General features: G+C 36.6%; 1 protein-coding gene across 4 annotated transcripts; it reads left to right on the top strand.

Annotated features, from left to right (window-relative positions):
• Positions 1-3,066: 3,066 nt before the first annotated feature.
• On the top strand, positions 3,067-6,786 carry LOC126621663 (MADS-box protein FBP24-like). Of its 4 annotated transcripts, none has more exons than XM_050290205.1 (8): positions 3,067-3,166; positions 3,557-3,826; positions 4,877-4,943; positions 5,057-5,221; positions 5,759-5,800; positions 5,889-5,930; positions 6,124-6,391; positions 6,580-6,786. In XM_050290205.1, the coding sequence occupies exons 2-8, from the start codon at positions 3,639-3,641 to the stop codon at positions 6,582-6,584; spliced, it is 777 nt and encodes a 258-aa protein (XP_050146162.1). In that variant the 5' UTR covers positions 3,067-3,166; positions 3,557-3,638; the 3' UTR covers positions 6,585-6,786. The 4 variants fall into 4 exon arrangements, with proteins under 4 accessions (XP_050146162.1, XP_050146160.1, XP_050146161.1 ...); XM_050290203.1 differs by lacking the exon at positions 3,067-3,166 and adding an exon at positions 3,174-3,372; XM_050290204.1 differs by lacking the exon at positions 3,067-3,166 and adding an exon at positions 3,174-3,372 and having other exon boundaries at positions 6,139-6,391.
• The last annotated feature ends 8,075 nt before the right edge of the window (positions 6,787-14,861 follow it).

Genomic DNA, 14,861 nt, shown 5'->3' on the forward strand with positions numbered 1-14,861 from the left:
ATTTTGTATATGTGAAAATAATTCCAGTCAAAATTCCACATGCATGCACGTAGATGACAAATAATTAAACTTAATTTGTTTAATATTTGAGCCTGCGAAAGTCCATGTGAGTCTGAGGACTGAATCTCAGACAAAAATATCAATGATGAAGGGGACGTAAAACTCAGTTCCATTTTAGGAAAACGACATTCTTAATTCTTCTTTCTGTATATGGCTCTGATCCGACGGTCACATTTTGAGCAATGAAGGTGGACTCCATAAACTGACCTCCCTGTCCCTGCACATCAATTTATTACAGAAGAAAAATGATTATATTCTCATTGCAGGGTGTAATATATTTCGGGGGAGGAGGTTCATGAGGAGGGTGAGGAGGGTGGGGAGTGGGTGGAGGAGGGGCGGCGGGGTTTGGGACCAACCAACATCGTTTTATTGACACTTGCTTTTCTTCCCAGCTGAATCCTAAATAGGTAGTTTATGACTAGTGTTACTTTGCTGTCACATATGTAAAAAGGTATTGAAATTCACATCCCAATTACGAGTTTAATTACAACCTCTCTCTCTCTATCTCACCCACACACAAATTAACTAGTAGATGCATTATTTTCATAACATTTTATAACAAGGGGCATACTAGAGTGACATAAAATCAAGGGGTGTGCTATCCACACACCTTAAATTACTTCTCACACACCCTTATTAATTTCTATCCGTTGATCTTCTTCAATTTATCCGATCCGACGGTCGAAAATTAGAAGGGTGTGTGAGAAGTAAAATGGGGTGTGTGGATATCACACCCCAAAATCAATGGAACATTTTATCTAGTACTCTCTATTTTTCCTTCTCAAAAGATTTGAACATTTTAATCTAGCGACTTTAATATATAATTTTGAGTGTTACTATCTCACAAATGTGGTATTACTGATTTACGTGTAATAAGTTAATGATATATTTTTTTGGTAAAAAGTGAACGATATAGTTGATATTTAATAAACCTATTATATAATATTAGTACGTGTAACACAAGCAGAATAGTAACACCACATCAATGTGAGCATCACACTAAAAAATTCATGGGATAAAATATCTAATTATTTGCCCTGTCAGCATTTTATATATAATAGGGACGTATTTCAGGTCTGTATTCCACACGGCAGGTCCTGGGTTCAATTCCTGGCATTGGTAAATCACACGATGTTGGACAGAAAGAGGCTAAAATGCCTATATAAGTCTTCTCGGCTCTCGGAAGGGTAAAGTCGTGACGAAAGCACCAACTAGTCCCCTTAATAGGCATATAGGTGTGCAAAACAAAAAATTAGAACAACTTCATATAATTCATCAAAGTTGTGACTCACTTATACGTGCCAAAGAAAAGGTGACTGATGACTTCAAAGGGTTAATTGCAGATTAATGGTGCGTTGGGTTAGCAAGCAGAAGTTTCATATATATGATGCTTAATGACTAAGCCGAGTACATTATTAACACTAATCAATAATGCACTTATCTAAAACTCAATATGCACATACATTCGTTTCATTTTCGAGGAAGCTTGGTTGGCTCTCACAACTTTAAAAAGCTTTCCAAATTTAGCAAAATCCAGAGAGGTGGGTTTGCAGACAAAAGGGCAGGGTGGTTAACAGTCGCTGCATGCAATAAGACACCAAAACTTTGTAGGGTTCTCTTGAAATGACATATATACCCCAATAATTCAAAGCTTACATCCGTGTAGCATGCATGAATATTGGGAGATCTTCGCGTACTGATTAGGCATTAAGATTACAGACCATGGACCACTTTGCATATCTGCAATTCCATGTGCTCCCAAACCTACATTTTTAACATGTAAGCGTTAAAATTTACCAGTATACACAATGGCAAAGCCAGGAATTGGTGGGAGACGGGGCGGATTTAAATGGGTGCAATGTTAAAAAACAATGTAAACAACCAAATCCTTTTAGATAGTAGACAATAATGACGACGTTCATAATTTATTAATATTAATTACAAACTGCCACACTATGATGAACTTAGTGAAAATAAAATGAAATTCTTGTACTCTATGACGAATTTAATAATTGGGTACATAGATGTGGTTTGGTCGATTATACATATGTAATGGATGCATAAGTACGTCGAATGTGTTAGTATAAACATATTGATGATGCGCAATTGTTTATTGAAAAAAAATATTTTACCTACTAAAGCGTAAACCAATATTTATCTGACTAGCATGCATAGTTCCAATTCCATATCGAAATTATTAGGAAAAATCCAACTTTGAAATCATTCAAAAATCCCACGAGAAAGAAGAATAGAAGGATGTTAATGCTAAGGCTTCGACGATCACGTGCTACTAAACGACAAAACAATGCATGGTCCCTGCTATCACACCTTTTATTAGAAACCAAAACGCACCGTTCTACTAATTTTTTTTTTCTTTGCCTAGAGAACCAAACAGGATTGCTTACTTCCGACGGAACCAGAGGAGCGCAACCACTGCTCCTAGGCTTGATTTCCGTCGAGAGGAGGGGCGGTCGCCCCTCTTTGCTCCTCTGTAGCTTCACCACAACTAGGAGCAATCGAGGACTTCTCTGCGTCCTAGGACACGTATTAAAAGTGACCAAGATGAATATCAATGTGATTAATTGTTATTCTTTTGGAAAAAAAAAATTATGAACAGGTAATCAACAATGTAAAAAAGATGAAGAATTATTTATAAATAGTGCAGAAAAAACTCGAAAAACAAAGACATATATAAACGGAAATACTTGAAACGATGAGGGGAAGGGGGGAAGGGGGGGGAAGGGGGCAGGTGAGACGGGAGGAAAGGAGGAGGATTAGAGGGAGGAGGTCATTAAGAAGGCATTTTGGATATGGGAAGTATTATTGATACTTCAAAAATATCATTATACACTCCTCACAAGGGTATTTTTCTTTCTAAATATAGAAAGTTTGGAATATAGAATGAGAATTTTGGAGTGCCAATAACAATTCTCATGGACATATTGATTTGAATTTTCAAGTTAAGGAGACATTTTGGTAATATAATTTGGAAAGATGGACCAATTGCCAAGCTAAGTTGTAACCAAATATAGTGTCTCTACAAATTCATTCGCCACAGTTCATCTTGCCAAACTTGAAACCCAACAGGCAAAGAGAGAAAGCAGAGGTAAAGCAGCAATCCCTCTAAGTCCTTTGCTTCCAAAGTCCTCCTTCTGCCTCTCTCTCTCTCTCCCTCTCTCCCTCCCTCTTTCTCTCCCTCTCTCTCTCTCTTCTACATATGTCGTCATTAGGGTTTTTAGAAAACCAGGTTCCTACTTCTGATCACACTTCTTTTGTTTATTGTAGCACTCTTTCGTTTAAGAATTTTATTGGGTACAACTCTCACTCATCATTTATTTTCATCTAACAAAAACAAGAACCCTTTAGTACTTATAGCATACTAATAATTAAACCATTTTTCCCATATATAATCCGCATATACATGCTTTTTTATGCTCAAGTATGTATTTTTTGAACTAGCTAATTGTTGGGTTTATTGGGTCTTTATCTAAATCAGGAATTTGAGCACTGGTGGAGTCAGAGTTCCATCAATTTCTTCTAGCTTTTCCTACAAACTAAAGAAGAAAACCTACATAAATATGGGAAGGGGCAAGATAACTATTTCGAGGATAGAAAACCGAACCACAAGGCAAGTGACTTTTGCGAAACGGCGGGCAGGGCTGATCAAGAAGACTCATGAGCTTTCTGTGCTATGTGATGCCCAGATCGGCCTTGTCATTTTCTCAAGCACTGGCAAGATGTTTCAGTACTGCAGTGAGTCATCAAGGTGATGAACTAGCTAGCCCTCCTACTTTTTATATGTTTTATATTTTCTTGCTTTCTTGGTGTTTTTTTTGGGTTTGTTTTATTTTTTCTTTATTCTGATGTGTTTGCCAGATGGGTTTTATCATGATCTGGTTGCATAATTTGTGTATATTTTTCCAGTTTGGAGATTAATGGTTACACAAGTTTGATTAATGTTTCTCTTTCTTTTTACAGCAGATCATATTTTGATTTCTGGGTTCGCTTTTTTTTCAAATCACTCAACTCCTCTCTCCTTTCGTTTTTCTTTTCAGTGATCTATGTGTTTTATTGTTATTGTTGCCATTTGGGTTTTCGTTTTTTCTACAGTGTTCTTGTACATGGTCTGCCTCTCTCTCCCACTGTGTAAGTTATTTATTTTTCCTTTAATTTCTTTTTCTGAGCACCACAGGTTGATCTTTACACACTATGGTTTGCTTTTCAGTTTTGGCTCATTAGCCTCATCAAATTTAAATGATTTGACCAATTGAGTATATCTACTTGCTATTTGGTCAGATCTGCATACCTAGGGTTTTCCTAACCTATTAATTTCTCACTGAGGCACTCATGATTAACTATGTCAGCAAAAACAAATAGTAAGAAATAAATAATTCACAGTCAATAATTATTTCTGCCACAGACTATGTCTTCCTACTACAGTTTCTACAGTGATCTTACTCTTTATTTTCACTTGATCGTTTCTCCCTTTTGAATTTTGGGTAAATCAGATTTTTTATATTCGTTATAGAGTTGAAGTTTCTCTGAGTTAAAAAAAAAAATATTATAGTGCTACATTTGTTCTCTTGTAATTGGACCTGCTAGATCGTTATAACAGTGCTTTGCATGAAACGTTATGGTGAATTATTTTTCCAGATCTTTACTGAGTGAAATGTAAATTAATTATGTAACATACATATGCCTATCAATTACAATGCTACACGTCTAATAAAGTTATACATGATGCAACTTTGGAAATTAAATTTATAATAATCAGTATATATCATGAACTGCATGGTTTTGTTTGTATGTTTTATAGCATGGAGGAGCTTATTCAAAGATACCAGGTTACAAAAGGGATTCGAGTACCGCAACACAACGACACGGTATATGCCCTCGATGATTATGTACTGAATTTGAATTCAAAACCAATATGGTTACTTTAAGTACTTATGTTCTGAGAATTAAGTGTGACATACCTTGTAATTTGTGAATGAAGGAATATATGAATGCTGAGTTGAGAAAAATGAGGAGAGAAACTCAGCATCTGGAATTGAGTTTGCAACGCTACACGGGCGAGGATTTACGCTGCGTTCGATTTGATGATCTGGTGGAGCTTGAACACCAGCTGGAGGAGTCTGTTAACAGGGTTCGAGCTAGGAAGGTAATCTTCCACTGTCTCCTAATTACAATATCTTTACGGGAGTGCTATCAACACACCCATTTTTACTTCTCGCATAACCTTCCCAATTTTCTACCATCGGATAAAATGAATTGAAGAAGATCAATGACTAAAATTAATAAGAGTGTGAGAGAGGTAAAAATAAGTGTGTAAATAGCACTATCCTATCTTTATATTGATGTTATATATGTATGCCCTTTAGTTAACTATATTTCAGTGTTACACGTATAACTTTGGTACTGTATGATTTGTAACATGGTCACATTAGGATGTCTATTAACAAATAACAAAAATTCTACTATGCTCGTGTGCATCCAATAAACCAAGACTTTTAATTACCAGTAGATATTGATAAGTGAATTCTTGACCAATGATTTGACAAACAAAAGTTTGGTGTATATGATTCTCTGTAACATACTAAAGAATCCCGTGTTCTAATTACCTAACCTTTTGTGTTCAAATATTTCTTGGTTTTTTTTCTTTTTCAAATAACTAATTAATTGGAAAATTGGTGTACAGTTTGAGGTCTTGCAACAGCAGACAGACAATCTTCTTGCAACGGTAAATTTTTAAACCCATGATCGCTAGCAATATATTAACTTTTTGGTGAATGATCTGAAATGATGGGTTGCTTTGTCATGAAACTTAGACCAAAAGACTGGAGGAAGAAAATGAGCAACTATTCCATCTGGTGAGTATCTGCAGGGTTCTATCTAACTTTTAAATTACTGAAATATCCCTGAATCAATATATACATAACCTAAAGCTCTCCATATATATAAGATTCATTTTACACCCGAATTCATTGCTAGCATGCAGTTAATTTGATCAGTTTATCAAATATAATAGTTATGCATGTTGCGTACGTTCTTATGGAAACTTAGATTAAGGCGCATCAGGCTGCAGCATTTGGTCATGATCAGGCGCATCTTGAGGCTCATGAGCAGGTGGAGAATCTGGAGATGCTGCCGAAATCTGAAGAGCATCGACATGTGCTCGATCAATTCCCATTTGGAGGTGAAGAACAACCAAGTAGTGTGCTTCAGCTTGCTACTTTGCAGCCTCAGCCTCAGTTCAACCCTTACCCTCACCAGCCTGATCATCATCATCCTGGCCTTCTCGATTTCAATCTGAGCGGCCCTTCTATGTACGGTATGTATGCAGCAGTTTTATATATTATATGATCACGATCACACAAAGACACAGTGTTAAGTTATATTGCTATATAATATACATGCAGCCTAATTAACTATTCTTTTTACTTCTTTATACCAACATGTTCCTATTTACAACTATGGTATTAATTTTATCTGAATCTTATTAGTTTTGTTGTTTTGCAGAGTAACAGTTTATGAGAAGGGAAGCTAGCTCTGGCATGCGTAAAAAAAGGATATAAATATGACTTGTTAAGAATATTATCTGATCAGTGTCCCTTTATGTTATGGATTTGGGGTTCCACATTTCTAATTTACTTTTGAATTTTTAGCAAAAGATGACGTTGGTTTTTGTCAATTTATCATGAATATTGATGATGAGCAATGAGTGATGAGTGATTACTAATATCCTACATACATTTAATATTATTGGGGCTCTGGTTACAATATTTACATTATTTAGTCTCTACGATGATATCAAAGAATTCAATGTACTAACTTGTTTTGATCTTGATTTGTTTGCCCGCATTTTGAACAAGCAGAAGTAATCATAAGTTACACCCAAAGGTGTTAAGGTATTTATATGCATGTTGATGAGAAAGTCACCTTGGTTTTGGGCTTTGATCGAAAAAACCTTGTGGCAACCTTTGGCAAGGCCTGTGTGAAGGAGTATCCTTGTGGCAAGCTCGACACAATTAGGAAATCTTGGATCACAAGCTTTTGTTTAGGACAAATACTTTACGTGGCTGTCAAACTGTCATTGATTTTACCAATTCACTTATGTTACAATGCATGTATATATAGCAAATCTTGATCTTGGGCAAGGCATGTGTGAAGAGGATAGCCTTGGGCTCAATTGGCAAGCTCATCCTAATTAGAAAACCTTGGATCACGAGCCTTCGTTTAGTACAAATCTTTTTAAGGTAATGGTCGCGACGACGTTGATTGTATCAACTTTATCATACTATAACACTTAAATTAACAACGCAGTATGAAAACAATCACTTGGTCGTTTTATTTGTATTGTTAAGGAGCACGCTTATACTATAAGCTAAACCGTAAACCCTAAACTTGATCTTATACTATTACCATGTCACCGCTAATCAAGCTCCTTCATTGAACCTGACCAAATCTTTACCTTTAATATTAGGGAGTTTTAACAAAATACTCTCGATATTGTTGTTACACTCACCCCTACTTATAAAAAATAATTTTGTAATTATCCCCAAAATATTAATGGAACTATCAATTTAGTCCTTAGTTTTCTTACCCAGTCATGATCTGAAAATTTGATTCTCTTCATTCTCAAGCTGCCACGTGGCAGCACCCCAACAATCCTCATTTTTCTCTCTTTCTGTCCCCTACCCCGGGAACCTTCTCTCTCTCTCACATTCCTAAACTTTGGGATTGTTGATGGAAGAAAAGGCATGTATGATGGGAAAAAAAAGGTCCAGAAATTACCTTTCCCAGCCCGGTTAACCCATCCCTAAACTTTGGGATGACTAAAACATGAACAGGAGCCTGCGGATGATATCACGAAATGCAAGGACCATATCATCCTCGTATACAATGCTTGATGGGATTTCCTTTGCTATGATGTTGTTAAATCTGCAAACAAGACGGAAAACTTTGATAAGATATCATTGTTTTAACCGTACTAAATTTCCATTCAGCTTTTACCCATTTCAAATTTTCAGTGCAAACTGCAAAGTAAATAACGTTGCAAATTCAACAGCAATGATAGTGATATGTTTTTTCTATGAAATTTTGAAAAAAAATAAGAGATAAAATCAACGAAGATGAAAAATAAGATTATTGCCACTTTCTTGCTTGGGTTAAAACTCAATGGGGGCGTTTGTTTGCTCTCACTAAGTGGGACTGGACTGAACTGGACTAGCTGTTAGTCCAACACTGTGTTTGTTCCATGCTGGGACTAACATTAATGAGACTAAAGGGGACTAGCATGGACAAAACCCTTCACTAAGAGGTCTTAGCGAGACCCCCAATAACTATGGGACTAGCTAAGACTATCCTCTCTCGTCCTCGTCATGCTCAACAACCACTACCGATAGACTCCTCGTCATCTCCGGTCATCTAGATCATAATAAAATATTAATAATTTATATATTAAATAATATAATATTAGAATTTGTTATTATCCAGCTTCTTAGTCCAACACTGCACCAAATGCTTTACTAAGTTAGTCCAGTTTAATCTAGTCTAAGCCAGTCCAACTTAGTCCTTGAAGCTAGTCCAGTCCGAGATAGTCTGGCGCAACAAACGCCCCCAATAAGTTCAACTGGTAGTTCCAGACTCAAAAGGTATGCTATGAATATGAACGTGAGATCAAACCAGTTTTACTATGTGTTCCGGGCAAAATGATCTCTGCCCTTTGCACAGCTCCCCTAGCGTGGTTTAGCACTTGGTGATGTGAATGTTGGGGTCTCATCGCTGCTTGGTGTGCTTGGTGATGTGAATGTTAGGGTCTCATCGCTGCTTGGTATGCTACAAGAAGAATATGAAGTTAGTTTTGAAAGGTACCTTTGTAGGGCCTTAGGTGTAGTCCTTGAGGCTCGCAACCAAAACTAACAAGGTGCTTGATGTGCCACTGTTATCTCAGTTATAACAAATGTAAAACATATTTGGTTTAAGTTGATTACTTGTGCCTCAAGTTACTCAAACTTCTTGTTGCCAAAGGATTGTCGTGGATGGGTTAAGTCTACATTAGGTTCTTTTCTTGCCTTGTAAACAAAGACTTTTAGTTCATGATCTTGTATGCTCTCAAATGGAGGGAGTCTAAATCCCTTTAAGTTATTTGCTTGATTCCAAGTTGCTCTTAGTGAAAACAGATTTACTAAGTTAACCAGATCCAGGTGCAAATGGGACTCTTAATTACCAAATAACTAGAAATAACTTGGATATATGATGGGGAGTACATCTAGATAACAGATCTACCAAATTAAAGAACAAACAAAGAGACATAGGCAAGATTTCACCTTGTCAGGTAAGGTTGAACTTTTTGCAGCCACTTCTCTTTGGTTTTACAGAGGTTATAGACCAAAAAGGATGGATGGTAAACAGGTTTACACAAGAGAATTGATACTACATCATTGGGGTTGGTAGCAAAGCTTTTAAACTAGACAAAATATAGCTTTTCTAAGGAAACTATTGCTAAAAAGACAAAATCTGGGTTGATTTCAGGCTTGAGAGCAGAGTTTGTATGTTTGTTTGTTTGATTGGTTGAGTGTCATTATCTCTGTTTTCTCTTCTTCCTTTTATAAGCGATTTGGCCCGAAGGTCAGGGCTTTGCTCTTGCCCGAAAGCTCTTCAAGGGCAGTGTGTCATCATCTTTTTTACATGTACTGCCACTAGAACGTGCTTTTTGGCTGATTGTGAGTTAGTCTCTATCACTTGTCACTTCATCCTTAGGCATGTGACCTAAGCATTAATGGAAGAGGCACCACTTTGTCTCATTTGGTCTATTGGGCTTCGGGCAAAACTCCACTTCTTCTAGCACCTTTGGGCTTTAAATATTTGCAAAGCCCACTGCTAATTATCAACCCAAACAGTGCCCCCTTTAATCATTTGTTAAGTCTGCAAACCGAGACATTAATAATAATTAAACAACCACCGCATGCTTTTACTCGGTACTTGTACTATTTAAAACAACCGTTGTTAACAAAACCTTTGCACTAACCCATAATTTCCAACATTAACTATAATTGCTTTACTATATAATCTTCACTTAATCCTTTCGGCCAAATACCTTAGCCATTCCAATCCTTCGAATTTCCAGAACCCCAGAATTTCCAGAATTATCTTGCTCTTTCTTGCTTCCTGCCTTCAAATTTCTTCTGTCTTCTTTCTAAAATCATCCAATGGCACCCAAAGCTGCTCAATTTTCCTTCTCAAATTTTAAATATCAGGCTATGTTCTGTTAATTGTGTTATGCAATGCAATGCTTGTTCTTAGACATAGAAAATGGACTTGTTGAGATGATATCAGTATTGTTATGTGCACTTACGATTGTTATTTAACTGTCCGCTCGATCAAGTATGGATTTTATAGTTAACAACGAATGAAATTGAGGATAACGTGGGGCAAGTGAGAAATTGTATAGTACGCCTCACGCTGATTAATGCAAGTTTTCAGTTTCTCGAAAGAGTAAATCTTCGTGACTCATTTGTTTCTTGTTATCGACTCTGAAGCTGGTGTTGGAACCAATGTAAGTTCTAATGAGAGCTGAACACTTGTATCATCTTTAGTTTGGAGACGTGAGGATATAAGAGATTGGAATTAACTAAGGTTGTAAGCTGATAAGGTTTTGTATAATAGGAGTTTCAGCTAAAACAGTCACGATAGTGTTAAAACACTTTTAATGGATGTGAATGATAGATTTTCTCGGTGATAAGGTTAGAATGATTAGGATTGTATAATGGGAAGAGTCCTGATCAATCATCACCGCATACAGTTTAAAACAAGGGGTCCCTGCGCTCACTCGAACACACGCAAACATAAAGAATACTCAGTTCTCATTCATTGAGTGATTGCATCCAGTTGAGGAGAGCTGCAGAAGATTCCTAGTTTCCAAGAGATGTCTTCTTCAGGTAAGTGGTTACTTACGGTACTGTGATTAATCTATTCCGCTGATTTTGTTTACAATAATCTTACATTTGGTATCAGAGCCTTCACATACCAATTAACCCTAAGAAGAAAGCATCAGGAATTCTTTTGTGTTGCAGATTAAAGAACTGATATATATATTATACAGAGAAGGATGTCTGTGAACACATGATAGCTAAAGCTGTCTGTGTTGACGAAAGTGTTATCAATACCAATATATATATACATCAGTAATGGCACTAGGATTTGAAACATAGACATTGATCATCTAAAGAAGTTCAGTTGTTTGTGTCTTGGATTCGAAGTGGCATAACACTTCATATATCAACGTGTGAATCAAGTCAGTTTACAAATCATAAAGTTTTGTATTCATGACTACAGAAAACTCATACGTTGGATATGAAGGTGGTATGATTAAGAGAATTACTTGCATACTTATCAATATAAAATTGTTGAGTCTGTGAAATAAAGATGGGGACTAAAGATTAATACTTTCATTCTATATGAATACAGCCATGAACCCAAGTTCCATGAACCTCAACACAGTTGAACCTCTCACCGGTGTCAACTATAAGAAGTGGAAACAAGATTTGGAGATACTTTTGGGTGTCATGGATATGGATTTAGCGCTGAGAACGGAAGAACCACCAATGCCAAATGAAGGATGCAATTCGAGCCAAAGATCCAAGCATGAAAAATGGGAGAAATCAAATAGAATATGCCTCATGATAATCAAGAGGTCCATGACTGATGTAGTTCGTGGAGGCTTCCCAGATGCAACTAATGCAAAGGAGTTCATGAAATCGATCGAAGAGAAGTACAAAGAATCTGAAAAGACAGAAACTGGGAACTTGATGAACTCACTGACCACCATCAAATACGATGGTGAAGGGAGTGTTCGTGAATACATTCTCAAGGTTATCGATATTGCTGGGAAGCTTAGAACACTCGAGGTACCCATTTCTGAAACATTTTTGGTCCATGTTATCATGAATTCCTTGCCTAGTTCTTATACTCAGTTGAAAGTATCCTATAATGCACTGCAAGCAAAGTGGGATGTCAATGAATTAATATCTATATGTGTGGGTGAGGAAGTGAGGATTAAGAAGGAAAAGGCTGAAAAGGAGAAGGGTGAGTCGGTGAATTTTGTTCAGGGTTATGCAAAGAGTGCAAATAACTATAACTTGGATACTGCCAAAAGGAATTCTGCCAGAAACATTCCTCCCTCTAAAAAGACCTTCAAAGTTAATAACTCTTCAGTTTTTAAGTGTTATTTTTGCAAAAAGACAGGCCATATGAAGAGAAATTGTCCTAAATACAAGTCATGGCTTGCCAAGCAAGAGGCAAAGAAAGGTAAAAATGAATTTTCAAATGTTTTTGCTTGTTTTGAGTCCAATTTGATTGATACACCTAGCAATGCTTGGTGGCTTGATTCCGGCTCTTCTATTCACGTTACAAATTCATTGCAGGACTTCATAACAAAGAGAACACCAAATAAGGATGAAGTCAAGGTTTCAGTTGGCAATGGAAGAAGAGTTGAAGTCAAGGCACTAGGAACTGTTAGATTAAAATTAGATTTTGGTTTTTGCTTGGAGCTAGAAAATGTGGTCTATGTACCTTCCATGAGAAGGAAATTGGTTTCCGTTTCTAAGTTAGTATTATTGGGATTTTACTTTACTTTAAATAATATTGGCTTCAATGTTTTTTATAAATCTTCTCATATTGGCACTGGTTTTCTATGTGACGGTATGTTTAAATTCAAAACCAATTTGATTGAAAGTGTCTTTAATGTTGAAAAGGAAGTCAAAAATTCGAAAAATTCTTCAAATCTTTGGCATAGGAGACTCGGCCACATATCAAAACAAAGAATGGAACTTTTGGTTAAAAATGACATCTTGCCTCCATTGAATTTCAATGATTTTGATTTTTGCATTGAATGTGTTAAGGGAAAAATGGTTAATAAACGTAAAGAGGGTTCAACTAGGAGTAAGCAGCTCCTAGAAATAATCCATACAGACATCTGTGGTCCATTCCCTACACAAACAATCGAAGGGAATAAATATTTTATCACTTTCATTGACGATTTTTCTAGATATTGCTACATATATTTGATCCCAGAAAAATCAAAAGCCTTGGAAGTGTTCAAAATTTATAAAACTGAAGTTGAAAACCAATTGGAAAAGAAAATTAAAATCGTAAGGTCTGATAGAGGTGGAGAATATTATGGCAGATATACACAAAATGGTAGGCATCCAGGACCATTTGCCTTGTTTTTACAAGACAATGGAATAGTGGCTCAATACACCACCCCAGGCACACCCGAGCAGAATGGGGTTGCAGAGAGAAGGAATAGAACCCTAATGGATATGGTAAGAAGCATGATTTGTAGGGTTCACTTGCCTAAATATTTATGGGGAGACGCAGTAAAAACTGCAAATTATTTGTTGAATAGAGTTCCTTCAAAAGCAGTAGAAAACACTCCATTTGAATTATGGACTGGAAGGAGACCGAGCTTGAATCATTTACACGTTTGGGGATGTAAAGCAGAAGCCAAAGTTTACAACCCCAATAGTGTTAAACTTGATCCCAAGACAATTAGTTGTTACTTCATTGGTTATGCCGAGAGATCAAAAGGGTTTAGATTCTATTGTTCTAGCAATCAAGGTCCTAAAATTGTTGAGACACAGAAAGCAATATTTATGGAGTATAATCTGGACGATGATTCTGGGACAAATGATAATGATTTTGTGTTTGAAGAGGAAAGAGACACTGACACTACTATTGAACATGCAAAGACTTCTTATCTCGAGGCGCCGACAACGGCAAGTGAGTTTACAACTTACATGCATAATGACACGGATGCAAGTGAATTCTCAAATCACATGCATAATGACACAGATGCAATTGAATTTCCAATGCACATGCAAGATGACACAAATGAAGTTGAAGGGAACATGAATTCTGAGCAAGGAAATAATGTGGGAGCCATACCACCGATTGATAATACCAATGGTGTCAATGAGCCTATGGACACCGAAGCATTAGACATGCAAACGGGTGGCATAGTTGAAAATCAACCAATGGCTCTGAGGAAATCAACTAGGGTAAGGAAATCAACCGCCTTAGAAGATTTTGTGTATATGACTGAAGCAGCAGCCAACGATATTGATTTGTCAGAATTCGATGATCCTAAAACTTTTAAAGAAGCAGTCTCAAGTATAAATGCTACCAAATGGATAGAAGCAATGGAAAATGAAGTGGGATCAATGAAAAATAACGAAGTCTGGGAGCTTGTAGAGAAAACAGAAAACATGAAGCCAATAGGTTGTAAATGGGTATTCAAGACTAAAAGAGATTCGAAGGGAAACGTAGAGAGGCACAAAGCAAGACTTGTAGCAAAAGGGTTTACTCAGAGAGTGGGAATGGATTATAAAGAGACCTTCAGTCCTGTTTCAACAAAAGATGCATTTAGAGTTATTATGGCTATCGTTGCACATTTTGATCTAATCTTGCACCAAATGGACGTCAAGACGGCATTCTTAAATGGTGACTTGGAAGAATGCATCTACATGAAGCAACCAGAGGGATTCATAGAAGAAGGGAATGAAAATTCAGTTTGTAGATTGAAAAAGTCAATATATGGGTTAAAACAAGCATTGAGACAATGGTATCTCAAGTTTCATAGAGTTGTTAAAGAGAATGGTTTTGTTGAGAATTCTTCTGATAACTGCATATACTTGAGGATCAGTGGGAGTAGCTTCATAATATTGGTTCTTTATGTGGATGACATACTACTTGCAACGAACACAGCTACCTTATTGGATGAAACCAAGAAATTGCTGCAA

This window comes from Malus sylvestris, chromosome 5 (genome assembly GCF_916048215.2).
Source record: "Malus sylvestris chromosome 5, drMalSylv7.2, whole genome shotgun sequence".
Lineage (NCBI taxonomy): Eukaryota > Viridiplantae > Streptophyta > Magnoliopsida > Rosales > Rosaceae > Malus > Malus sylvestris.